Raw genomic sequence first — 26211 nt, 5'->3', positions numbered from 1 at the left:
AGGAGTCCAGAGTGTCAGGTGAGAGTTGGGGAGGATGGTAAAGAAAGTGGCAAAGAAGATCTCACTTGACTCTTGACTGATACAGCTATAACTTACTTTGAGGGAGAGCAATCATGTCATTTTATTTTATGTATTTTAATTGTATTATTTTTCTACTTGTTCCTTGAAATAATTATATCACAGGGAGCCTAGTTGTATAAATCAAAGGGAAACAGTGTAATTAAACACATTTTATAGATGGGCCGACTTAAAACACTGAGGATTAAGATAAATGATTCAGGATCTCTTGTTACGGCTGTGGAAAAAGTTGACAGAATAAACAGGGGTGGTAGCCAAAATCAAAGAATGTCTTTCACATTTGGTTTAATCTTCTTTTTTACAGAGTGCTTTCAGAGATCTCTGCCAGTGCCTGCTCGTCTTAAAAAGCTGCCAGGAGACACAGTGGTAGAGTGGAAACAACAAACTGCTAAGAGCAGATCTGGGGTTTAACTGTACATTTATTCCTTACTGGCTGAGTGAGCCTGTGTAGAGGTTATTTAACTTCCTTGAGACTGAGATTGTTTAATTATAAAAATCAAGACAATAATGCCTATCCCAAAAGTGTGCTTGTGAGCATTATCTCAGAGAGTGGTCTCAACCAGGGGTGACTTTACCCACAAGGGAACATTTGGCAGTGTCTGGAGACATTTTTGGCTGTCCCACCTAGGAGGGGTGCTGCTGGCACCTAATGGGTGGAATACAGAGATACTGCTAAATATTCTACAATGCATAAGACATACCCTTACAACAAAGGATTATCCAGCCAAAAATATCAACAGTGCCAGAGTTGAGAAATTCAGATATAAGACGACAACTGAAGTCCTTAGCATAATCTCTGGCACACAGTAGATACTCACTATATAGTTTCATATCCCATCCTCCTTTAACTCATTAAAGTTAATCAGTAAATTATCACTAAGAGAGTCCTGTGCATAGTTATTCATTCACTCAACAAATATTTACGGAGAATGTATACCAATTACTGTCTAAGTGCCCGGCTCTGCTCCATGAAATGTACAGAGGAAAGTGAGAGACAGATAGAAATAATGTAGACTATTATACCAGATTTTATACGAGAAAACAAGAATTAGATTTCTTCAGGAGAAGTAAGCCTCAATTGTTAGTCTTGATGTAAAGGCTTAAATATTTGGAGATAGGTATGAGGATGCTGCTGGGAGGATGAAAACATAAAGTGTGTGAAAATGCATTCTAAACTTTCAGGACCAATAATATATGCATGGTATAATCATGTCTCAAAGTACTCCCTTGCTTCCTCAGCAGCTAATGTAAGAGATACACCAAGCTGAGCAACAAGAAAAGATCTACTGAAAGTCTCCTTGGCTTTACCAAGAAAGGCAAACATCATTTAAACATTAGTAACACCTGGTTTCATTTAATGTGCATGCTCCACAGGAAGTATGGAAAGGACAGCCTCTGAAGATTAACAGGGCTCAGGCCCTAGTTCCCCAACTTACTTGGTGTAAGACCTTGGGCAAACTACTTAACCACTACAAGCCTTAGTATTCTCATCTGTTAGATGGGAATAATAACAAGCAACTACACCACACAAGACTTTGTGAGGATCCTGTAAAGCACCTGGCGCTTAGTCATTTAATATGTATTAGATACTATTTTTGTTATTAGATTATATGTACCCAGCCTTAACGATTTAATCAAGTATGTTCTTTTTTTTCTGTCAAATGATCATTAACATTTATTTACCTTGCACTTTTTACAGCAAAGACCGTCACTGCATTGAGCATCTTGAGTCAAGGTGCATTTCTTACAACACTCTGCTCCTTCAAGGGAACATTCCTAAGGAATATAAACATTTTCAAAACATCAGAAAATGGTGTCACTTTCCTGAAAGTAACAGGATATTTTCTAAAATAAATGTACAAACTCACAATAATTTTTCTTCCACAAATCCTATAAAATTTCCAGGCATGACACTTGCTCCATACGTCTCAGTGTGTGGACCTGGAATGACCCTCAATTACCTTGAAAATATCACCAAAACGACCAGAGACTTACGGCCGGGGTTCCACAGTCACACTCCTCTCCAGTTTCAATGAAGCCATTGCCACACTCAGGAGGATCAAGAAGCTGTAAGGAAAACCAAAAAGTGAACTAAAATATAGAAAAATCAACATCAAAGACTTTGAGAGACCATAAGTGTCATACCCAAACACACCTGCCCTGCCAGTCATTCTAAAATATAGTTTTATTTTCCTAAACTAGAAAGCATGAACTCAGAACTTGGAACTTTAGAACAGAAGTGTCTACTTCTGTTTCCTTTTCATATTCAATATACATAGTATACAGTTTACCTATATATTTATATATATAACATACATATCACATAGGTTCTGGTAAATGTCATCAAAATTAAAGATGATCTAACCATTCACTAAAATCAAGCCAGACTCTCTCCTGAAAATTCATTTGAAACCAGAAGCAGGGGATTTGGAGTCAGATGTCTAGATGAAAATCTTGGCTCAAGTACTTATCTTGGGTAAATTACTTAACATCTCAGAGACCTTAATATCTAGAACAGGAATAATAATAATAATAATAGTTGTCCATTTACATCAGAAAATTTTTGAGGATTAAGTTTAGCCATCTGTGAAAAATGCTTTATTACTATATCTCCTTCTGATACAGGAAACTATTTCATAGACAATGAGAAAAGCATCAAAAAATTAGTATATCCATTGATCTACTTAAAATAAAATACACTTCCTCCTATTAAGATAGTTTTGCAGCGAACTAAAATTAAATTTTCCCCAGAGATTGAAGCAAATTTTGACCTGTCCAAGTGTATGTTTTAGGTCTGTTTTATTGTTTAGCTCTTCATCAATTTTGTTCTCTTTTGAATATAATGTATCCTATGGTGATAGGTAAAATTAGTAAATAACCGTTATATGCCAGATACATAATATTAATTCAAAAGCTAATCAAAGTCTACATATCATAAAATGAAAATGTACACACACCAGTAAACAGATGGACATACACATGCACACATATACTTTCATAACTAACTAGAGGAAAAAAAAAACAAAATAAAGAATATATACAGCAACAACAAAACCCACTTGATTTTAAATATTCTCTCTTCTACAAATGAGTCAACTTTTGTCTATATTTCATTTTTGGTTAAAACAGATCATAACAAATAAAAAACAGTCAAAATGGAAACTTATCCAAATGAAAACCACACTTATTCTCTTACTCTGGGTTTACAATAATCAATTATTTTGGTAAAAAGACTTGAACTGTTTAGCATTTACGGCAGCAGTGACACAGTTCAAATATTCTTTCCAATCTTTTGAAGAGCCTTAAAATTGTCAATTCGCTTTTCAATTCAATTCAGTGAAATTTCTAAATTTCACTGTAGTGAACAGAAAATTAAACCAGGTAAATTAAATTGATTTCAAAGGCAATGGTGCATATCCCTGTGGTGCACAGAAGCATTTCACAGTTTACATAATTCACAAGGACAAAGCATTTTTTTTTAAACATGCAAAGTCTTCAAAATGCAGGAGGAAGACCTTCTTTCTAGTCAGTAACCAGAGGATGAACTGCAAGTTGTAAAAGCCTGTGAAAAAGTCCAAGACCATCTTCATTTCTGCTTTAGAAAGACTCGCTTTTCATATTGAGAAATACTTGTAATTTTAACATACTGCTCATTCAGAAAAGCAGTGGTAGGGAGTAATGAGGGTAGATATGCCCCCACATTCTACCTGTATGAGTTGTGATTAGCTAACCAAAAAAAAAATAAGCATCAAGAAAATAAAAAAGAAAAGTAATAAACCCATTTTTGTAAACTAACTCTGAATCATCACTTGGCTATATAAAAAGAAAGTGGAAATTTTTCAGACAGCAAACACTGTTATTTCTACCTGCTTTCTATTCCCATCAGAATAGCCCAAAATGCCCAGCATTAAAGCTGACTTTGAATATTCAGATATATAGCATATCTAGAATATGTACATATAGGGCAAGTTGAAAAGCTCTCTAAGATTCAATAGTTGAAAATGTGTATTTATAATATTTTATAAAGGTTGATAATTAATATTATAAACCTTATTAGCCACACTTATTACCTTAGAAGGTTTGTTGAAAAGGCAGGCACCACCTCCACTATTCAGGAAGTCATGATACTCTTCAACATTACACTGGGTGAACTTTTTAGGAAGATAATAGCTATAAAAGAGAAGAAAATCAATAGCTGGGTTCAACTCATCTTTCTCGTTTGTGAATATGTCTGAAAACTGAACACTTAAAATTGTATATTACTCTTTAAAATGAGGAAATAAAGTCTACTTATGTATGACATTTATATTCAATTTATAAGAGTTTTGTTCAATTAATATTATTTCTAAATTCTTCATTTGGTGACTAATAGTTACTGTGGGTTTTTCATTATTTGCATGTGCATTCAAGTTAAATCAAGGAGAGTTGGGAAAAATTTATTTCATAATGAGTCTTCCCTAAATATTAAAACTGAGCTAGAATCCAAACTGCAGAGCATTCCAAAAAATAACTGACCTATAATATAAATGTGTCAGGTCTTAAAGAAAGAGGAACTGTTCCAGACTGAAGGAAGCTAAAGAGACATAAAAACGAAATGTGATTCCTTTTGTTACAAATGACAATATTCAAACCTGGGACAATCTTGAATGAAGGCTAAGAATTAGATACTTTTACTGGTTGTATAGTGGTTATGTAGGAGGATGTACTTCTTTGTAAAAAATGCAAAGTCAGGTGTTTAGGAGTAATGGCATACTAAGCAATTTATGATCCACCAGACAAAAAGTTTCTTTGTTATTAATCTTGCAACTCTTCTTCAGGTTTGAGGTTTTTTTTTTAAAAAAAAATGTATTCTTAAAAAAAACTAATAAAAGGCCAATAGAAAAAAGATCTTGATTAGAGAATAATTTGGCAACATGCATTAAGAATCTTCAAAAAGAGCACATCTTTGGATCTAGTAATTCTACTTTTAGAAATTTTTCTTGAGGAAATAATTAGCTATGTGCACAAAGATGTATGAACAAAGATATTTGTGGTCACACAATTTATAACAGGAAATAACAAAAGCATAACCTAAATGTTCAACAGTAAGAACTGTTAACTAAACTGTGATGTAGTAATAAAACAGAATACCATATAGTTATTAATGATCACAGTGTTGAAGAACAGGCTCAGAAAAATGCTGACTATACAGTGTTAAATACTGAATTAAAATACAGCAGTATTTTAATATCAACCAAGGTTATCACTGGAGAAAAGTCACCAAAATTTTATTTTCTATATTTTTAAAACATTGTTTTACATTGAGCTTTGATAAAAAGGGAAAAAAGAATGAGTAGATTTATAAAGTTTCCCAGTAGCCTGCAAAAACTGTCCATTTATATCCCTACTTTTTCTAAGCATAGTTAATACTTTGTTATCAATTAATGGGATTTATAATGATTATTTACCCTAAACTCATTTCTAAAGTGCTTCATGCTAAACTCTCCAAATAAAGCTGTCTTGGGTTTAAGTTGTCTGAACTCCCTTACTTCCTTCACCTCCACTTCCTATAAGCAGATGAGGAGGGTTTCCAGATGCTACAGGAATTTAATCAACTTGAACAATCAGCCTGTTTTACAGCCTCCTGCCTTGCAGCCTGCTCTTTCCCACACTTTGTACAGAATGTGGTCACCTAGTCAGCTGGAACCAGCTCCGGACAAACTCTGACAAATTATAAATGAACCCAAGTAAACTTTCCTCATTACCATGCTAAAGTCTCCACCATGGAAGGAACTATAGCTTCATTACTGTAACTTGAAACCTATGTGCTGACATAATGATTCACTGTATCTGTACCACTGGGACCCCTCCTCTACATGCGATGACACACTCTCTCCCCATCCACCTCCCCATAAAACCCTCCTGTTGCTTTCCCTCAGGAAGACACTCGGCTATAGAACACTCCCAGAGCTCTCTTTACTTGTGACTAGTAATAAAACTCCCATTGATCAAAACCTGTATTTTCTTTTTTTTTTTTTTTTTTTTTTTTTTTTGAGGTAGGGAACTCACTCTGTTGCCCAAGCTGGAGTGCAGTGGTGTGATCTCCGCTCACTGCAGCCTGGACCTCCTGGGCTCAAGTGATTCTCCCACCTCAGCCTCCTGAGTAGCTGGGACTACAGACATGTGCCACCATGCCCAGCTAATTTTTAAGTTTGTACAAAGTTTCCCCATGTTGCCCAGGCTGATCTCGAACTCCTGGGCTCAAATGATTCTCTCAAAGTGCTAGGATTATAGGCATGAGTGACTGGGCCAGCCAAAACCTGCATTCTGTTGAAGAGTTATTTGTTCTTGCCAGGCAAAGGAACCAGGTTTTTTTCAAGTAACAAATCCTAACAAGACATAAACTTTATTCTTCATTTGAAAGTTTCTTACACATATTGTAGCTGCACCAGACCAATCTGGTTCAACTTTTATGTAATAATGTTATGAATTGTTTCTCAGTTGCCATGGACCCTCAGGTCACATAGCCTGACCATGCTCAGATGAACCAATGGTGCAACCACAGGAGGAATCTAAATGCTCAGCCGAGAAGCAGGAACTGAATTAAGCAGCAGACACGATGATAAAGTTTGAATGTTTGTCCCCTCCAAATCTCATGTTAAAATATGACCCCAATATTGAGACTGGGGTCTAATGAGAGAGTCCCATGAATGGCTTAGTGCCCTTCAAGAGGAAATGGCTGATAATAAGTTTACACGAGATCTGGTTGTTAAAAAGAGTCTAGCACCCCCTCCTTCTCCCCTGCTCACTCTCTTGCCATGTGACACACCTGCTTCCCCTTGCCTTCTGTCATGAGTAAAAGTTTCCTGAGATCTCACCAGAAACCAAGCAGATGCTGGTGCCATGCTTGTACAGCCTGCAGAACTGTGAGCCAAGTAAGCCTCTTTTCTTTATAAATTACCCAATCTCAGGTTTTCATTTATAACAATGAAAAACAAACTAATATACACTGAATGACAGGATCCACTATCCAATCAGATAGAGCTCTGGCATCCAGTCCGATAATGCCTCCTAGCACCACCTCACTGCAAGATCTAATCAGATCATGCCTCATTACCCTATGCTTATAAAACCTGACACAGCCTCCAGCTCAGGGAGACACTGCTTTGGGAACTATCCATGGTATTCTACTTACTTGTTAAAAGTAATAAAATCTCTTTCATTTAATCTTCCTTGGTTATGATAATTAAGTTGATACCCACCAAGTGACCAACCAAGCCACCTGTTTTACAGTAACAATATTACTTCCTTTTACCTTGTAATACTTTTACTCCAGCCAATGTCTTTATCACCTTTTCCTCTAATCCATCCAACATATCTCTGCCAGAGTTATCAAATTTAAATAGGTCTTTTTTCAAAGTCCCTCCTTTTATTTATTTATTTATTTATTTATTTATTTAGAAATGGAGTCTCATTTTATTTATTTATTTATTTATTTATTTATTTATTTATTTAGAGATGGAGTCTTATTCTTGTTGCCCAGGCTGGAGTACAGTGGCATGATCTCAGCTCACTGCAACCTAAGCCTCCTGGGTTCAAGCAATTTTCCTGCCTCAGCTTCCTTAGTAGCTGGGATTAGCTGGGATTACAGGTACCTGCCACCACACCCAGCTAATTTTTGTACTTTTAGTAGAGATGGGGTTTCACCATGTTGGCCAGGCTGGTCTTGAACTCCTGACCTCAGGTGATCTGCCTGCCTCAGCCTCCCAAAGTGCTGGGATTACAGATGTGAGCCACCATGTCCAGCCCCAAAGTCCCTCTTTATCCTACTGGTCAAAACCTGAGTTAGATCCATACTGCCAAAGTAAAAAGTCACTAACTCTTAGTGTAGGACTCTTAGAAGTCAAAGTCTAGTTGAGCCTCCTATAAAGGCCTCTCTGTAAAAGCACCCTCAGAGGTCACAGCCAAGCCCACCCTCCTGCCTACTGCAGAGCTGGGAGAAAGCTCAGTCTATTCTCCAGCACTTGGCAGTGACAGTATACTCCCCAACAGGGAAGGTTTTAAAATATATGAACAGTTGAAAATTTGTGGATTGTTCTTACCTTTATTTTTCCACATCTGACTTCTAACTTGTGAACAGTTCTGTATTCTTAACTATATAAAGCCATATTCCTCTGCCTTAACATAGCCCCTTCAAATATCTGAAGGCAGATATCATGTCTCCCCCCTGCCTCTGCCCCCACAACTTCTGTTTCACAGAATAATATAGCTATTGTATTCAGTGCATCCTTCAAATTTTAATTTTTGTACCTTTAAATAGGACTGAAGGTATTCATTTCAACCCTGCTTTCTAATATTTAGCTGTACAGAACTTCAGAAAGTAGAAATGGTAGGGAATGTACCCATGGGAACAAATGTCCATAATTACTGCTGCTTGGTGATATTTGGCGTAATCAAATTATTGCATCACATCCCATAGTTTTATACAAACGGCTTTTCTCTTACTTGCATCTCTTTAATGTAAGAATTCCAGTGTACACAGCTGTACGTATCTGAAGGTAGCCATTTGACTTCACTGTATATGCTTAATGCTATGCAGATTATATATTAAACATTTTAATAATCAGGATAATCAAATATACTATGTAGGATTTAAAAGACAAGAATCTCCAGTATGAAATTAATTGTTAAAACTGCAACTATAGAACTTTTATCATTTCCTCTCATTACTAAACAAAAAGTACAAAGATTTTTGGAGAAATACTTTATTATTATTATTATTATTATTATTATTATTATTATTATTATTTAAGACAGGGTCTCATTCTGTCACCCATGCTGGCATTCAGTGGCACAATTATGGCTCACTGCAGCCTCAACCTCCCCAGAATCAGGTGATCCTCCCACCTCAGCCTCCCAAGTCGCTGGGACTACAGGTGTGTGCCACCACGCCTGGTTAATTTTTGTATTTTTTGTAGAGATGCGGTTTTGCCATGTTGCTTAGGCTGGTCTCAAACTCCTGGGCTCAAGTGATCTGCCTGCCTCAGTCTCTCAAAGTGCTGGGTTTACAGCCATGAGACACCGCACCCGACTGGAAAAATATTTTAAACATATGTTTGCATATATATTCCCTCCATCATTTATTTTCCTTGTTATACATATCCTACTCATTCAAAATTCAAATACAATCAAGAAATATTTGTTGAAAATCAAGTTTGTACAAAGGATTATGGTGTGAGGTCTGAAATATGTGTTAACATAATAAGCAATCTCTCAAAAATTTATAGCTAATTTGTGAAAGGCAGCATAAGTACATATGATTAAATTATAATGCAGGGGTTAAAATTATAACAAATCTCAGATGGTTAGAAATGTGGTTAGATAGAGAAAAAAGGGAAAGGCATTCTAGATGAAGAGAATATATTGAGGAAATCAAATGAAGTTGGTAATTAATGTACAATTATGGTGAGCAAGTATTTAAGAAGCTGAAAATCTATGTAGTATTATGATTAGCAAGTCGAAAAAGCTAGAAACTCCTATACAATTATGGTAAGCAAACCAATCATGAATAGTAGGGGAAAAGGAGATTGCAGATGAGAATGAGAAAAGATTATGGGCATCTAAATAATGAAGCTAAGATTTTGACCACATTCTTTAGACATCAGAGACTCACAAAATTTCTGAGCAGGACAATGGCATTTAATGAACAAGAGTTGTATATTAACAGGATGGATAAATCTCACAAACATCATGTTGATAAAAAAAACAGCAAGTCACAGAAGAATACATACAGCATGATGTATTTCACATAAACTGAAAACATGCAAACCAAATGCTATGTTTTACTCCAACACACATACATACTGCACAGTAGAAGTATAAAGAATGACTTGAGAATGATAGAAACCAAACTCAGATGGTGGTGACCTTGGCTGGGGCTGGGGATTAATAATGGAGGACACAAGGCAGATTTAACCACAAATGCAGTATTTTACTTTTTAAAAGCTGGATAACAGGTGTACAAATGTCCACTGTTTTATTCTTCATACATTTTTAATGATGATGATTCCAAACGTATTATTATTGCCCTAGTTTAAAGTTTTACAATTTTTTGCTGTTATTATTTTAGTAGCATTCCAAATTTTTTTATTTCCATAGTTTTTCTGGGGAATAGGTGGTATTTGGTTACAAGAGTAAGTTCTTTAGTGGTGATTTGTGAGATTTTGGTGCACCTATCACCCAAGCACTGAACCCAATTTATACTCAGTATTTGAAATGTTATTAAAATAATAACAGCAAAAGATGGCCAAAGTTTAAACTAGGGCAGTAATGATAAGCTTGGAATAAAAGGGATAACTGTAAAATTTACTTACAAGAATAAAAGACAAGCATTGATGACTGAGCGTGTGAAGGGGAGGACAGTGTAAAATGAAAACCTTTCTCAGGAGAGCAGATTGCACATTTCTCTTCCCAACTCCCTTTTCAGTGATACCACATTATGAAGCCATCAGTGACGGCTTGAAGTCAGTCATTGTGGGAATATTTACACCTCAGAAAAGTGACAAAGCTACAAATCCAGGCTGTTTTCTAATTTTTGTTTTCAAGAGTTAACTTACCAGCACAGTACTGTTTATAAACCATTTAATTAGAATTGAAGGAAATAAAAGGAAAGGGAATTAGCAGGTAAGCCATCAAAAACAAAGTTGTCCCTCATTTCTTACATTTGTAGCCTAGATTTAAGGCTAAAGAAAAAAAATTTCTAATGTCTACCAACTTAATCGACATCAATTGTTTTTATAAATAAGAGGTTATTTTGCAAAAATATTTTATATACAGAACCATTAAGAATAGTTACTTCTGATGTCTTATAAATGCTAGATTCAATGCACTAAGTTATTGAGTGTCATATTCCTCAGAAGACAACAGCACAGCAGGGAATGTAAGACTGAGTTATTTTCAAATACAAGTGGCTCACCCGGTGTCTCCCATTATGCACCCGGACCACGTGTCCTCGCATTTACATTCACCTAAGAGAAAATTAACACACATGCCTTGTTATAAAGTGAACACAGTTGCATTAAAGCAGTTTCTGTTTTAAAATCATTATCTCCATTTTATTCCTTAAAATACCTTTTAAAAAGTAATAGCTTCTTTCTAATTCATCTTACAATAGTTTTTTATGTAATATACAACAAAAATATACTTTGACCCTATCAAGATTATATAATTTTTGCCAAAAAAAATTGTATTTTAACAAATGGCCATATTTAAACCATTTAATCAAATACCAATGGAAGAATGAAAAACTTTATGGCACTATTAAAGGATCTCAGTTTCACAGGCCTTTATGAGAACTATTATAATTTCTTGACCATTTTTGAAAGTCTCTGCACTCACCAAGCTTCTGGTAGAAGGCACTGGAATATTATTGGGTAAGCAGAAGGGCTTCAGAATCAGGAAATACTAGGGTTCAAAACCTGAGTTTGCCATTTGATATATGTGTAATCTTAGAGACATTATACTTGTAAGATCTAGTCTCTTCACCTACAAAATAGGGCTAAAAATGGGTGCCCTGTAGAATTATCTGGAGAATTAAATGAGTATCTAAATGGAAGTAATACCAGCACTCAATCATCTGGCATATAATAAGTACTCTATAAATGGTAATAGCTTTTTTTTTTTTTTGAGATGGAGTCTCGCTCTGTGGCCCAGGCTGAAGTGTAATGGCACATCTTGGCTCACTGCAACCTCCACCTCCTGGGTTCAAGTGATTCTCTTACCTCAGTCTCTTGAGTAGCTGGTACTATAAGAGCCTGCCACCACACCTGGCTAATTTTTGTATTTTTAGTTGAGATAGGGTTTTACCATGTTGGCAAGGCTGGTCTCAAACTCCTAACCTCAGGTGATCCACCTGCCTCAGCCTCCCAAAGTGCTGGGATTCCAGATTATAAAAATACTTGCAACATTTGTTACTAAAGTAAAAATGGAAATAATCAAATTTTAATGGTAAATATATAGTATTTGACCATTCAGGGTAAAGTGACTTTACCTACTTGAGAAAAGACATTGTTCATAGATACCAAACCTAGCATATTTTACTAGGTCCATTTATTAACTAAGCTTTTTATCAGGTCTGATCCTGACAGGGAAATTCTACGTCTGTGGCCACGTTCAGAGATGTTTTAAATAAAACATAAAAAAACAGTATGTCTGAAACCTATATGCCTAGAATTCTCTACTAAACATTTATGATGAACAAACTGGGCTTATTTTTTCCCTTATAAGGTTAAATTCAGCTTGAATTTATTATCACATGGCTTTAAAGTTCACTATAGGCATAGAAATTTCCACCTACAATGTAAATATTTCTTTGTATTACTTTGGAAAACAACAGTTTGTGCTGTTTATCTTTTATCTTTTACTACCATTCTTTTACTACCATTCAAATTCTTTTTATCTTTTACTACCATTCAAATTCTTTTCATCAAGCAACTAAATCAAAAAATTTTACACTCCAAAATAGTTTACAAATAGTCTATTTTAAATACAGCTAACCACACATGCACTAAAACTTACCGCTTGCTAACTTTCTTTTGTCTGAGATAATACCAATATTATGGGCTAATGACTGGGCAAGTGTAACAGCCATTACATCAGTTTTCCCAAACTGAAAAACAAAAACAAAAATAAAATATATATAAATCCAACTTGTCACTGAAAAAGAACCAGAGAAAAATGTCACAATATCGCTGAAAATAAGTAATTTCTAAGCAATTTCTTTAGCAGAGGCTAAACACACTGTAGCCAACACTGAACATGCATTTGGGAAAAAGTGGTAAGAAACAAAAATCCATGTTTGATTAGGTCTTACAGGGAATACTAGAAGTCAGGAAATAATCACAGCTTTTGGGTTTTGGAAATGCATATCTGAGTCCAAATTTCACCAGTGACATTCTTGAAAAATTCAATAATTAAATCAGTCTTTTGGATAATACAAAATAAAATTAAATTGGTAATTTTTTTAGAACTTGTTCATCTTTGTGTCCACTTGTAATCCTGAAATTCCCCTCAAGTGGAATAGAATGTGGCTTCAGAAAACAAATGAAATGAGTAACAGGAGGTAGTGACAATCTTTGGCCAACAGAAACTTAAGAAGAACTGAGGATATATTTTTCAATTTGTAGCCTCTTAAAGATCCAAGTATTTTCTTTTCGATCATCTCCAATAGGTTTAGTGCCTTAGGAGTAAGAGAAACCCTTTGGAAAACCTACTCTATTTTTCTTATCCCCAAATCTGTTAAATACTAAGTAAAAAATATCCAGTTGGGTTGTTAGGTGACAACCTGATGCTTCAGGGAATTATTCAATTCCCTGGAAAATCATTCAAAGTGAATAATAGGGCCTTATTTTCAATGAAGGTAAAGGTAAAGATTCTCTCAATGTAATCTGTAAGTAGCTTAATTCGGAAATTATTCCAAGTATAACATGAACATATAATAATTATCACATATTATCTCCCAGTATTTCCCCAGTCTGTTCTCTGGTCACTTACAGTAACCATATTAGTTTTTTATTTAATTTTTTATTTTATTTATTTATTTACTTATTTAGAGACAGGGTCTCACTCTGTTGCCCAGGCTGGAGTGCAGTGGTGCAATCTGGGCCCAATAAAACCTCTGCCTCCCAGGCTCAAGCCATCCTCCCACTTCAGCCTGCCCAGTAGCTGGGGCTACAGGTACACGCTACTATTTTTGTATTTTTGATAAAGATGGGGTTTTGCCATGTTACGCAGGCTTGTCTCAAACTCCTCATCTCAAGCAATCTGTCCACCTCAGCCTCCCAAAGTGCTGGAATTACAGGAATAAGCCATTGTAATGTAGCAATCTAACATGTGGAGTATGTGAATACTGAGAAATTCTCTCTTAAGTATGAGAAAAACATTTTCAGCCATCATACCACTTTGTATTGTACAGATGTTCACACCTACTTCATTCACGCCTCCTCCTTTCAGCAACGAGCAAATCCCACCAATATAAGCTGCCCCGCTCCGGCTACTCTCAAATTGACTTCCCCTTTTAGAAAAGGAAATGAAAAATGCTTACTGTTCACAGTTCAAACATCATAGCACCTCTCATTATTAGTTTACCACATTTATTTTCTCAATATACATAAGATTTCTATACAATATATTCATGCTGCAAGGGAAGAATGTGAAAATTGTTTATACACGTAACCAAAGACAAAGGTTTATGAGGGATGTTTTCTCACAAGATTAATAAATATCTTAAATTGAAGTATATCTATTAAAAAATAATTGGTTGATATGATGTACTCTGAGAAAGACACAAAATCACTTCTCTGGTATTTCTGCCAAAAATACATAACTTAACATCAGGCATTCCCATGAGGAACAGTCAATAAAATAATTGGCCTATACTCTCCAAAAGTATTAAACTCAAAATAGACAAAAGAAAACTGAGGAAATCTTTCAGATTAAAGGAGACTAAAGAGACATGATGATTAAATGCAATGTGTGATCCTGGATTGGATTTGGATGGGGAAAATTAGCTATAAAAGACATTATTGAGGTAATTGGTGAAATTTGAATATAGACCATGGATTACATAAAAGTATTGTTTATGTTAAATTTTCCAGTTTCAATAATTTACTGTGGTTATATAAGAGAATGTCTTTTTACTCTTAGAGAATATATACTATTTAACAATAAATCCCCAGTAAGTGTCTTCAACTTACTTTCAAAAGGTTCAGGAAAAAAAAAACAAAAACAAACAAAAAAACTGAAGGATGGATGAATGGAAGGAAGGGAGGGAGAATGGAAGAAAATTATGAAACAAATGGGGGAAAATGTGAATAACTGATGAATCTGAATAGAGGGCATATGCAATTTCCTTGTAGTATTCTTGCAACTTTTCTCTAAATTTGAAATTATATATAAAGTTACCCCAAAATACATCTTTTCTTCCTTTTATAACTTTCTTCAACAGTTCTGACTTTAGATGATAGATTTTTAAGATTCTACTATATATAATTTGCTATTACGTCAAATATGCATGCTATCAAAAAAAGAACATAAGAGTGAGAAAAAATTAAAAATAAATTCCAGAAATACTAAGCTCTCATCTTAGAACCAAAAACAGAGAAAACATTAACATTTAAAAGACAGTAACTTTAAAGAATATAATTTATCTGCAGTTAAGAATACTATATATGAGTATTAGCAGTATTTTTACTCAGTAAATGCTCTATTCAAACATCTTGAAAAATTAAATAAAACAAATGTTAAGTAATAAAATAAGTCAAAATTAAAACTTTTACACTTTCATGGCAATTTTAAACAATCTATACTTTAAAACTTTTTCCAAATCTATCTGCCATCTGCCATATCAAATCCTAATTGTGTTATGTAGCAGAAAGGATACATTTCAGTCACAATAAAGCATTTAACATGAAATCAGAACAAGTAATACATTATTACAGAAGTTACGTACGAAAAAAGGTGTACTGCATCACTTTTCTCTTTGATAAAATCCCTCCTGTATTTCATAAACTCACGTAGGGTGATCAATGGATTTGCAGATATGGCAAACTTGTTGTCAGTCGCCCAGGTTTCCACAGCAACCAATACTATCCTGGTCTTAAGTTGGTCTTTATATATCTAGTATATTAATAAAATGAACACATCAGTTGTATATGAGGTAAAATCAAACAGTTTATGAACAGGATTACAAAACTCCTTTCATGGAAAATTCTTTCGAGTTTTAGTTAAAGCGAGATAACTTTCTAATTTACATGCATTTCCCTTGAGTAACTGAGACTGAAATTGTTGACTAATACCCAAAGAACAGAGCACTTTTTGGAAACAAAAGGTCCCTTTTGACGAATACTTGCACCGTATTCAAAGTTCCACCTGAATCTGTTTTCTGGTATCCTGGAAAAAGAATTCATGCATGCTTGAGTTCCCTTAGCCAAAAATGGAGCAATGACGACTCTCCAAAGAAATAATTTATATACAACCTGACTGGCTCTGATTAGACTTGTGAAGAAGGTACTAGCACAGCCTCGTCAAGGGAAGATTTGGGAAGTATGGAGGTATAGTGGAATTATTTAGTTGCATCACTGCCACAGCAACAGGCACTCTTGAAAAAGGTACAACTGTTGTACTGCTTCTCCGTCATTATAAGTCACTGTGAATATCTTTGTTAGGGGTATGACACAACCTCTGTTTTTACAGTGTGAAAAACACAGGATGGAATTTCAGGCATATCTATGGATAATTTCGACCAGTTCCTCTTCCCAGCCAGACATCAAAGTCAATAAAGTCTATTGCAAGGTCACCTGGGACTTACTAGACACCTTGGTTGAAGTGCAACATAGAGCAGTGAAACTATAAGAATCATATTATCCATTCTATTAGCAATTAGGAAATATGATTCTTCTAGGGCAATAATGGACTGGGTTGATACTTACTAAGTCTGCTATGTTCACCACAGACTTCGCATAGGTATTAGTATATACAACGGAAAGCCGATGTTTTTTAAACTGAAAGCAAAAGAAAAAAAGTGAAGGTCTTCCAAAGTGATCAGAAAACAACCATCTCATCAGAGAAAACATGGTGCAATTGAAAGATCCCTATAAATGTAAAAAAAAATCTTTTCTATAAAATGTGCTTTCTGTAAAAAAATGTCAGAGTCAGTTGAGATCAAGTTCTTTATCTGCTATGTTGCCTGAGACAAGGCTCTTAAAGGATTGAGGCCTCAATTTATTAATCTGGGAGATGAAGTAAAAAATATCCAATCCATCCATTTCATAGATTTATTTTTATCGGCATTGTTATTCAAAATGATAAAACATATGAAAGTTGTCTATGAATTGCAAGACATACAAATCTAAGTAGGGGTATAGACAGTAAAGTGGATGTGAGCACTGCTAAAAGCATACAAATTGAAAAGTTCTATAAGACTTATTCAGGAAGAAGAAAGCTCTAAGATAAAGGTCACAACAAGGTGGCACACAGGGCAGATGTGGATCACATAGATCTTTGTTTAGTCTCAAATGTGTTTTAAAAATCAGGAAATATCATGTAAAATCCAATTTCTGGCTTCAGTTAAAATTAGCATTCCCACCTGGTAATAACTGGCAAACACTGAGAGGCAGTTGCTCCCCTTAGTCAGGCCTCGCACCATTCTTTTCACCACAGGCCTCACCCACTTATACTGTCTTATACCTGGTTCATTTCACTTATGGTATATGTCTACAGACGTCTATGGATATCTAAATTTGTGACTATCTAAAATGCTCAAAATATATGTTGTTGTAACTTATTTTATAAAAGTCCTGGAGAACAGTAACATTCACTGGATTCAAATAGGTGGAAAGATAAAACTTAGACCTAGCTTGAACAAGGAAGCAGCACTCAATCCTGATTATGTTGCGATTATTATTATTAGCAACCATAATAATTAAAAACTAAATTATGTATTTAATCATACATAAATAAATGATAATCTTTTCCTCAAATAAGTAGTTAAAGTAAAATGCACTTGTACCTGAACTTAAGTAAAATTCAATAATATGCATCATTAAACATTTTTAGTTTAAAACTTTGGTTACATGGAACAATTAGCATTATAACTCATTGCTGTGCTATGAATGTAGTCATACTGCCTGCAATATGCCCATTAACTGAATATAAACACTATGGGTCAAAATAATTTTATTCAACAACATGAAAGTTTTGTCAAGTTCTTATCCTAAGAATCTTCACTGGTTAGCTATGTAAGCATTTGCATATGATTTCTGCACAGTAACACCAAAATAGAAAAATTGCTTTTCTTTTATTGAGATAAAGTTGTACCTTGCAAACTAAAATGTCACATGATTGGTGCCTCACTTTTTCAATATATAATGGAATTTCCATTTTTTTAAACCTTGCCATTTTAGTAAGTGGAGATTCAAATATTAGCACCTCTACTAACCAAGCAAATTCAAAAGTTGATACTCAGTCACAAAGTATTTTTGAAAACTCAAAAATTACTGCTAGTTATTTCCACCTATGAATATTTCCTAATTGCAGGTTGTTGCTAGTTAACAAATACATTTGATTATACAAATACCTTCTCCAGGTTACAGCTTGATGGGCTTCTTGTTTTTTCTAAAGATATTTTTACACTCACCAGTTTTACCCTAGGCACGAACAGGCTTAAAAACAACAGCAAATCCTACCATAAGATGATCATTCACAATCATCAGTTCAATGTATTTGGTTTCTTCTTCTACATTACGAGGATATCGACGAAGCTGTAACACAGGAAAGGAAACAGCACCTAATTCAGCCCTCTAAACTTGGCTGTGAAAACCTAAAAAATATGGAGGGAACTGACAAAACAAAATTTTCCCTTTTTATTCCTTCAGCATTAAAAAATTTTTTTCATCAATTTGTTTAGTTTCTGAGTTGGTAATAAATTAACATGGCTCAGAAAATTTAAGAAGTATAAAAGAACAGAAGACGAATATCTTCCTCTCACCTCTATTCTCCACCTACTCAGTTCCTAGTCCTTCCCCCACAATGGATATAGCAAGTTACTGGTTCCTTCCAAAAATATTTATGCATATAAAACTAAATGTGAATATATCCTTTATTTTGTACTTCCGTTTATTTCACTCCTTTCTGCATCTAGCAATTTTATTTAACAGTCTATCTTGAAAATAGGAACATATGAAGAGCATTCTTTTGGGTTTAAGGTCCTCTGAGGATCTCTGAGAGGGTACAGGGACTGGAGTGATTGGCACTTTTATTATTTAATCTCCAAACTGGGAGTGAGTCACGTGCCTTCATCTAGGATGGTTCAGAGGATCCCCAAATGACATGCGGTCTTTGTTAGAATAGCTTTGAGAACTCCCAGGCTGTCTTGAGTTATCTATTACAGCTAGCTTTCTAGAATATTGTCCTATTCTTTCAGTCTATAATTCAAAAACAATAATTTCACATTAAATCCTGATGGTAATCATTTTATCTAACTGGGTCTCAAGATAAATATATCTCTACCTATTCATATATATATATATGTTTATATATGAGTTTATATATAATCATATATATGAGTATATACGTGTGTGTATATATACATATATAAACATTCACAACATTTATAAAGGTCGTAGTAGTAATTCATGGAACATATGGGTCTGAGAGGCAATATATGGCGTATATGTGGTTATAAGCACCTCTCTGAGACCAGACTTCCTAGGTCAGAATCCCAACTCCACCAGAGTCACCCCATGTGGCTTTGGGCAAGTTTCTTGATTCTCTTATGTTCAATGTCCTTATCAGTAAAATGAGGATATTATAGGTTGAATATCTCTCATCTAAAAATCCAAAACTCCAAATGCTCCAAAATGAAAAACTTTTTGAGCACCAATATGACACTCAAAAGAAATGCTCACTGGAGCACTTCAGATTTCTAATTTTTGAATTAGGGATGCTGAATCACTAAGTATAACGTAAATATTCTGAAATCCACCCCCCCACCCGCCACACACACACACACAAATCAAAATCTGCAACACTTCTGGTCCCAAGCATTTTGGAAAAGGTGTACTTAACCTGTGATAACACCTTCCTCTTAAGGTTTTTGAGGGTTACATGTGTTAACATAGTTAAAATTCTTATAATAGACCCTATTATGAGAATTTTACAAGGTAAGTATTCAACGGTATTCAATAAGATTTAGCAATAATTATTCACAATAAAAATCTGTCTGTAAACATGTATTTTATTTCAAGGCAATAAAAAGAAGACACCTGGTTCCTTCAACTTCTTGATCTTACTAGAGATCTATTTCCTTCATCTTGTGTTTTTAATGGCCACCTCCCCTGCCCACACCACCACAGTGGTGATATCTTGATTCTGATGGCCACAACTCTTAACTTTTCTAAACTACTTGCCAGCTCTGTGATTTGAGCAAGTCATTTTCTCATGTCAGAGTCATCATTTTTCTTTCAGTGAAAGGGGAATAATAGTACCGGCTTCATTTGGTTTAAAGCACCATATCAACAGTTATTATTACCCAGTCCAATATCCAGTGGAACAATCATAAAGCCCGTGACCTAATTTTATATCCTGGACTCCAAAGATTACTCAAGTGAGACAAAAGCATTTTGTGGCTTCACAACTGGATTGATTCATTCCTAAGGGGTTATATTCAAGGGATAAATACAAGGATAGAAACCATACAAGTGGATTCCACGATGTGGTACATATCTGGGCAAGGAAAGAAGCCTATTGTAGAAGTCTATTGTAGAAAGAACCTGAGATGCCACAAGCAGGAGCCTCATAACCCATAATATGATGAAGAAACATATTATCACCACTGTCTTGAATCCTTTTTGCATCTGTGAAATAACATGGTTCCCCTTTCTACTGCTTCTTCAGATCTGTCACCCTTACGGTTTACCACATCCTGACCAATTCCCAAACTAATACCCTCTCACACAGACTTACTGTAGATTAAAATGATTGGCAGTTGACAATTGTTTTAAAATAACACGACATACCACTGTGAATACATACCTGCCGTTTACTCCTTTTTGGTCTTGGCTTCAAAATAAATTTTGGTGGAGTAATGTTTACTTGTTGAAATTCTAAAAGGAAATTAAATTTAATTTAACTTAGTGAATTTGTCAGATTTCTTCAATACAGGGCAAAGTTTTACCTGACCTTCCTTCTTATGAATTTTATAATATATAATGCTGTACTTAATGATCACACAAAACATTTAGTATGTCAATACTAAACATTAATTTACTATATTAATACTAAATAAACATTTAAAAGATGAATATAATTTGCAAAATATAGAACATTATTTCTGTTCTAATTTACTTCAAAAAAATTTCATATTTCTCCTATAAATATCATTACATTATTTACTAGGAATCTTCTAAACAGCCAACTCAACTTTCACTTCCATTACTAACCTTCTTGAGGCAGCAAAAGATAGAAGACGAGCAATGAGAAGAAAAAATAATCACACATTCCTGAGTTCATAATTTATTAAGAAATTGTTATAGGACACCAAAGTTTTGAGTTAATTTTTTCCAATTAATTTACATTCTTCTTTGCCCATAACCAAATTAATCTCAGGCTTTACCTGCTCTTGGTAGCAGATGTGAAAATCATACATCAACTGTTTATGCACATAGATTCATCTCTGAATATAAGATTAGGTTATTTACAAGGGAGGATTTTTCTACAAAGTGAAAGGAAAGTTGCAATCTTTCCCTAGGGTACAGATTTCCTAAAACTTTGATGACTGAACAACCTGAAGGGGCTTATTATAAGAATAATGCTATAAAACACTCAAGGTGAACCATTATCATTATTTTTGGATACTGTTCATAAAGGAGAGATAATAATAGTCAGAGAAATCTGTGACCAAGAAGCTGAATAATAAAATCAGGGTAAGGAAATTAATATTCTCTCTTTATTTCATGTTCAAATATTCTCCCATCATGTCGTTTTTCAGAATGCTATGGCCTGGGCATACAAGGGATTTGCTGAGAAACGGAATAAGTTCTCTTTTATAATTTAAAAAAAAAAAAAAACTAATAGGAAAAACAGAAAAACAAGATTGCAAAAGTAACCCATCTCATATCAATAATTCATTAAATGTAAATAGACTAAATGTTGTGCCTAAAAGGCAAAGATTGCCAGACTGGATTTTTTTTTTTAATGCAAGACTTAACTATATGCTGTTTAGAAGAGGGGCACTTTAAATTTAAAGTATGGAAGAGGATACACCTTACAAACATTAATCACAAGAGAACTGTGAAGGAAATATTAAAATCAGACAATGTAACTTCAGGACAATAAGTATCTGGGAGAAAGGAAACTATTTCTTAATTATAAATGGGTTGATTCATCAAAAAGACACAATGCTCCTAAATGTTTATTCACCTAATAACAGAGTTTCAAAATACATAAAGCAAAAAGTGACAGACCTGAAAGGAGAAATAGACAAATTCAAAGTTACAGTTAAGGATTTCAACAATCCTCCCTCAGTAATTGAAAGAAAAAAAAAAGCAAACAGAATCATATGGACACAGAAGACTTTACACTATTAACCAATTTAACTAAGTTGGCATTTTTAACACTTTACCCAATAATTGAAGAATACATATCCTTTTCAAGAACACATGAAACATTCACCAAGACAGGCAATATCATAGATCATAAAGCAAGTCCCAATAAATTTTATTTAAAGAAAATGAAATGACACAGTATTTTCTCTTATTGCAATTCTATTAAATTAAAAAATCTATAATAAAAAGGTGCTTGGAACAAAATAACCAAGTATTTCCATATTAAGCTCTACATTTCTAAATAACCCATTGGACAACGAAGAAATCACCTGGTAATTTAGAAAATGTTTTGACCTAAAGTAAATAAAAATATGACAAGTCAAAATACGAGGGATGCAGGTAAGGCATTTAGTGCTTGAAGGGAAATGCATAGCTTTAAGTGGTTATGTTAGAAAAGAAAAAAAAAGTTTAAATTATGATCTAACCTTCCACCTTAACAGCCCAGAAAAATAAGACCAAATTAAACACAAATCAAATAGAAAAAAGTGAGACTAAAAACTTAAAAACAAAAATCAATAAAATTGATCAGCAGGACTTGACCAATAAAGAAAGCAAACCACTACAGATTCTATAGATATTAAAAAGATAATATGAGGATATTATGAAGAGCTTTATGCCAATAAATTTGTTAATTTAGATGAAATTCCTTGAACATGTGTATATGTAGATAATCTGAATAATCCTGTATCTATTAAATAACTTTAATTCTTAAACTCTCCAAGAAAACTGCAAGGCAAGATGACTTCACTGATGAACTCTACCAAACATTAAAGGAAGAAATAATACCACTTTTACACAAACTTAAAAAAAAAAAAGAGTCGGAAACTTTTCCTAACACATCTTGTAAGACCAGCAAAACCCTGGTACTAAAACCAGAAGAGAAAACTAGAGTCCAACATGCTTTCTGAACCTATACAGGTTCAGAACCTATACAGGTTTTGATTTGCCTATGTTTAACAAAACATAGGCAAATCAAACCCAGTAATACACAAAAATATAATCTACCATAACCAACTGGGGCCCATTTGAGAATGCAAATTAGTTTCATATTCAAAACATCAATGTATACAATTCATCACATTAACAAATTAAAGGACAAAATCCTATGATCATCTCAATAGACATAGAAAAGCATTTGACAAAATTCAACACCTATTCTGGATAAAAACCCTTAGCAAACTAGAATAGCAGACTGATAAAACTACTCAGCTGCAAATATGTACTACCTTTCATAGAAAAGGAAGGATGAGCAGAATCAAGAGCTGAGAACATAGAGCCAAAAGTCATGGAGAATTATTTCCAGGCCTTGAAACCCAATCAAAAAGGGTCAACATTTGCCCAGCAGAATTTCAGAACTGCAATGTCGGTGTCTTTCTTGTTTCTCAAATGTTCCCTCTTTTGTAAGGGAATGTCTATAGCTGGCCCATTACTGGATCCTGGGAGTACAAGGGCAGATAACTTGTCTCTTCAGTTTTACATACAGAAGGATTAAGAGAAATTACATCCAAAGACTCTCATCCACACCTGGACCTGACTTAGATAATGAGATTCTAGACTTAGAGCAGATGCTATAACAGGATGAAACTCTTAGAGACCTAGGGAGGAAGAGAATGTATTTTGTAGGTAAAAAAGACAGGAATCACTGGGGGCCAAAGAGAAGAATTTGACAGACTTTAAGATGACCTCTAATAGTCTCCACCTCCTGGTACTCACGCCCTTGTGTAATGCCCTCTTTCTGAGTGTAAGTAAAACCTGTAACTTGCTTCCAACCAATGGAATACAGCAAAGGTCATTTCTCCAGATAACATTATGTAAGATTGTAACTCATCTTGCTAGAGACTCTCTTCCTTACCGGCTTTCATTACACGAGCACCAGTGTTGTGAGCTGCCCTATGGAGAGGCCCATGTGAGAAAAAGAGTAACCATTAGCCAAAGCCAGCAAGAAACCAAGGCCCTTGGTCTAAGAGGCTAAAAAGAACTGAATTCTGCCAACAACCACTGCATATCATTCCACAGTTGAGCCTTGAGACAAGACGAAGTCCTAGAAAACACCTCTGAAGCAGAGAACCCATCTAAGCCATTCTTGGACTCCTGATCCACAGAAACTATGAGACAATAAGTGTATATTGTCTTAAGAGGTGCATTTTGTGGTCATTTATTACTCAGCTACTTTCTAATTTTTCTGTACATAATAAAAATGTATTCCTCAGCAATAGATAACTATACAATGCCACTGTATAATCTCATTCCCTTGAGAGAAGGCTGGACCCTGTGACTCATTTCTAATAAATACTATGCAGCAAAAGTGACCAGATGTTGCTTTTGAGATCAGGTTAACAAAAAGACTGTAGCTTCCATCTTAGGCATCGTGCCTCATTCTCTCTCTTCTCTTGGTCTCTCGCTCTCTCCTAGAACAAGTTAGCTACCAGGTTGGTGGGGGGCAGCCCTGTGGAGAGGCCCATGTGGTGAGGTACTGAGACCTCACAACAATCATATTAGTGAGCTCAGAAGCGAATCCTCCCCAGTTGAGCGTTCAAATGAAACTGGAGTCCCAGCTGACAGTTACGCTACAAACTCACGACACTGTGGGCCAGAGGCACCCAGCTAAACCACACCCAGGTTCCTGATTCTCAGAAATCATGAGATAATAATGTTTGTTTATTAAAGCCACTAGGTTTTAGAGTAATTTGTTACACAGCAATAGATAATACAATAGATAAGCAATAGATAATAACTAATACAACATCTACACTAAAAATGACCAAATACTGAAAGAAATTTTAGACTCACTACTAATAATATGCTGTTTTTCCCCATTAATCCATACTTTTAATACAATTCTAATAAAAATCTCAGAATTACAGAAATTGACAAGTAGTTTCTAAAATTTGTAGGGAAATGTGAAGGGCCTAGAATAGCCAGAATTTTGGGGGGAAAAAAACAGAATTGTGGGATTTATGTTATTTGATTTCAAAACTTATATAAAGCCACAGGAAGCAAAACAAAGTATGATAAGGGTAGCCAAATAAAGTAAGAGTCAAGAAATTGACTCATTTTTTTTTTTTTAAGACAGAGTCTCGCTCTGTCACCCAGGCTGGAGTGCAGTGGTCCTATCTCAGTTCACTGGAAGCTCCACCTCCCGGGTTTACGCCATTCTCCTGCCTCAGCCTCCCGAGTAGCTGGGACTACAGGCGCCCGCCACCTCGCCCGGCTAGTTTTTTGTATTTTTTAGTAGAGACGGGGTTTCACCGGGTTAGCCAGGATGGTCTCGATCTCCTGACCTCGTGATGCACCCGTCTCGGCCTCCCAAAGTGCTGGGATTACAGGCTTGAGCCACCGCGCCCGGCCGAAATTGACTCATATTAATACTTTTTGACAAAGACATCAAAACAATTAATTGATTAAAGGAAAGGAAACTCTTTTCAACAAATGGTATTAGAATAATTGTATATTCATATAAAAAATAATAAAATAAAACTTAACCCCTACTTTTCACCATGAACAAAATGTAATTTGAAGAGGATCCTAGATCTAAACATAAAAAATAAAACTATAGAGTTTTTAGAAGAAAACACTAGAGAATATCTTCAAAACTTGGAAGCTAGCAAAAATTACTTAGCATAGAGAAAGCAATAACGATAAAAACTAATGTTAAACTTCACAAAATTTAAAACATCTGTTCATCACAAGATGCCATTAAGTAAGTAAATGAGCAAACCAAAGACTGGGGGAAAGATATTCATAAGGCAAATTTGGCAAAGGCCTTCTATCTAGAATATGTAAGTACTCCTACAACTTAACAACAAAAAGACAGAAATTCTGATTAGTGGCGAATAAGTGTATATACTACACATCATTAATCACAAGAAAAATGCAAATTTAAACCAAAGTGAGATCGCACCAAATACACTAGAACAGCTAAAATTAAAGAATAACAGAGCAGATGTTGATCAAGATGTGGCACAATTAAAACTCTCAGAGTGCTGACGCAAGT

General features: G+C 34.8%; 1 protein-coding gene across 9 annotated transcripts in view; it reads right to left on the bottom strand.

The window, feature by feature from the left end:
• ADAM22 (ADAM metallopeptidase domain 22) overlaps positions 1-26211 on the bottom strand; it is a 253989-nt gene that overhangs the window by 55520 nt on the left and 172258 nt on the right. For all 9 annotated transcript variants that reach the window (XM_030933154.1, XM_010370658.2, XM_010370659.2 and 6 more), the window contains 10 exons: positions 20647-20717; positions 18300-18374; positions 16545-16616; positions 15566-15732; positions 14044-14128; positions 12634-12724; positions 11033-11084; positions 4149-4248; positions 2074-2145; positions 1762-1854 (listed from right to left, as the gene is read on the bottom strand). In XM_030933154.1, coding sequence (XP_030789014.1) covers positions 1762-1854; positions 2074-2145; positions 4149-4248; positions 11033-11084; positions 12634-12724; positions 14044-14128; positions 15566-15732; positions 16545-16616; positions 18300-18374; positions 20647-20717 — 878 coding nt within the window. The remainder of the gene's footprint in view (positions 1-1761; positions 1855-2073; positions 2146-4148; positions 4249-11032; positions 11085-12633; positions 12725-14043; positions 14129-15565; positions 15733-16544; positions 16617-18299; positions 18375-20646; positions 20718-26211) is intronic.

Source organism: Rhinopithecus roxellana, chromosome 6, assembly GCF_007565055.1.
Source record: "Rhinopithecus roxellana isolate Shanxi Qingling chromosome 6, ASM756505v1, whole genome shotgun sequence".
Classification (NCBI taxonomy): Eukaryota; Metazoa; Chordata; class Mammalia; order Primates; family Cercopithecidae; genus Rhinopithecus; species Rhinopithecus roxellana.
Note: the sequence above shows the minus strand (reverse complement) of the source record. Positions and strands in the feature narration are given on the sequence as shown.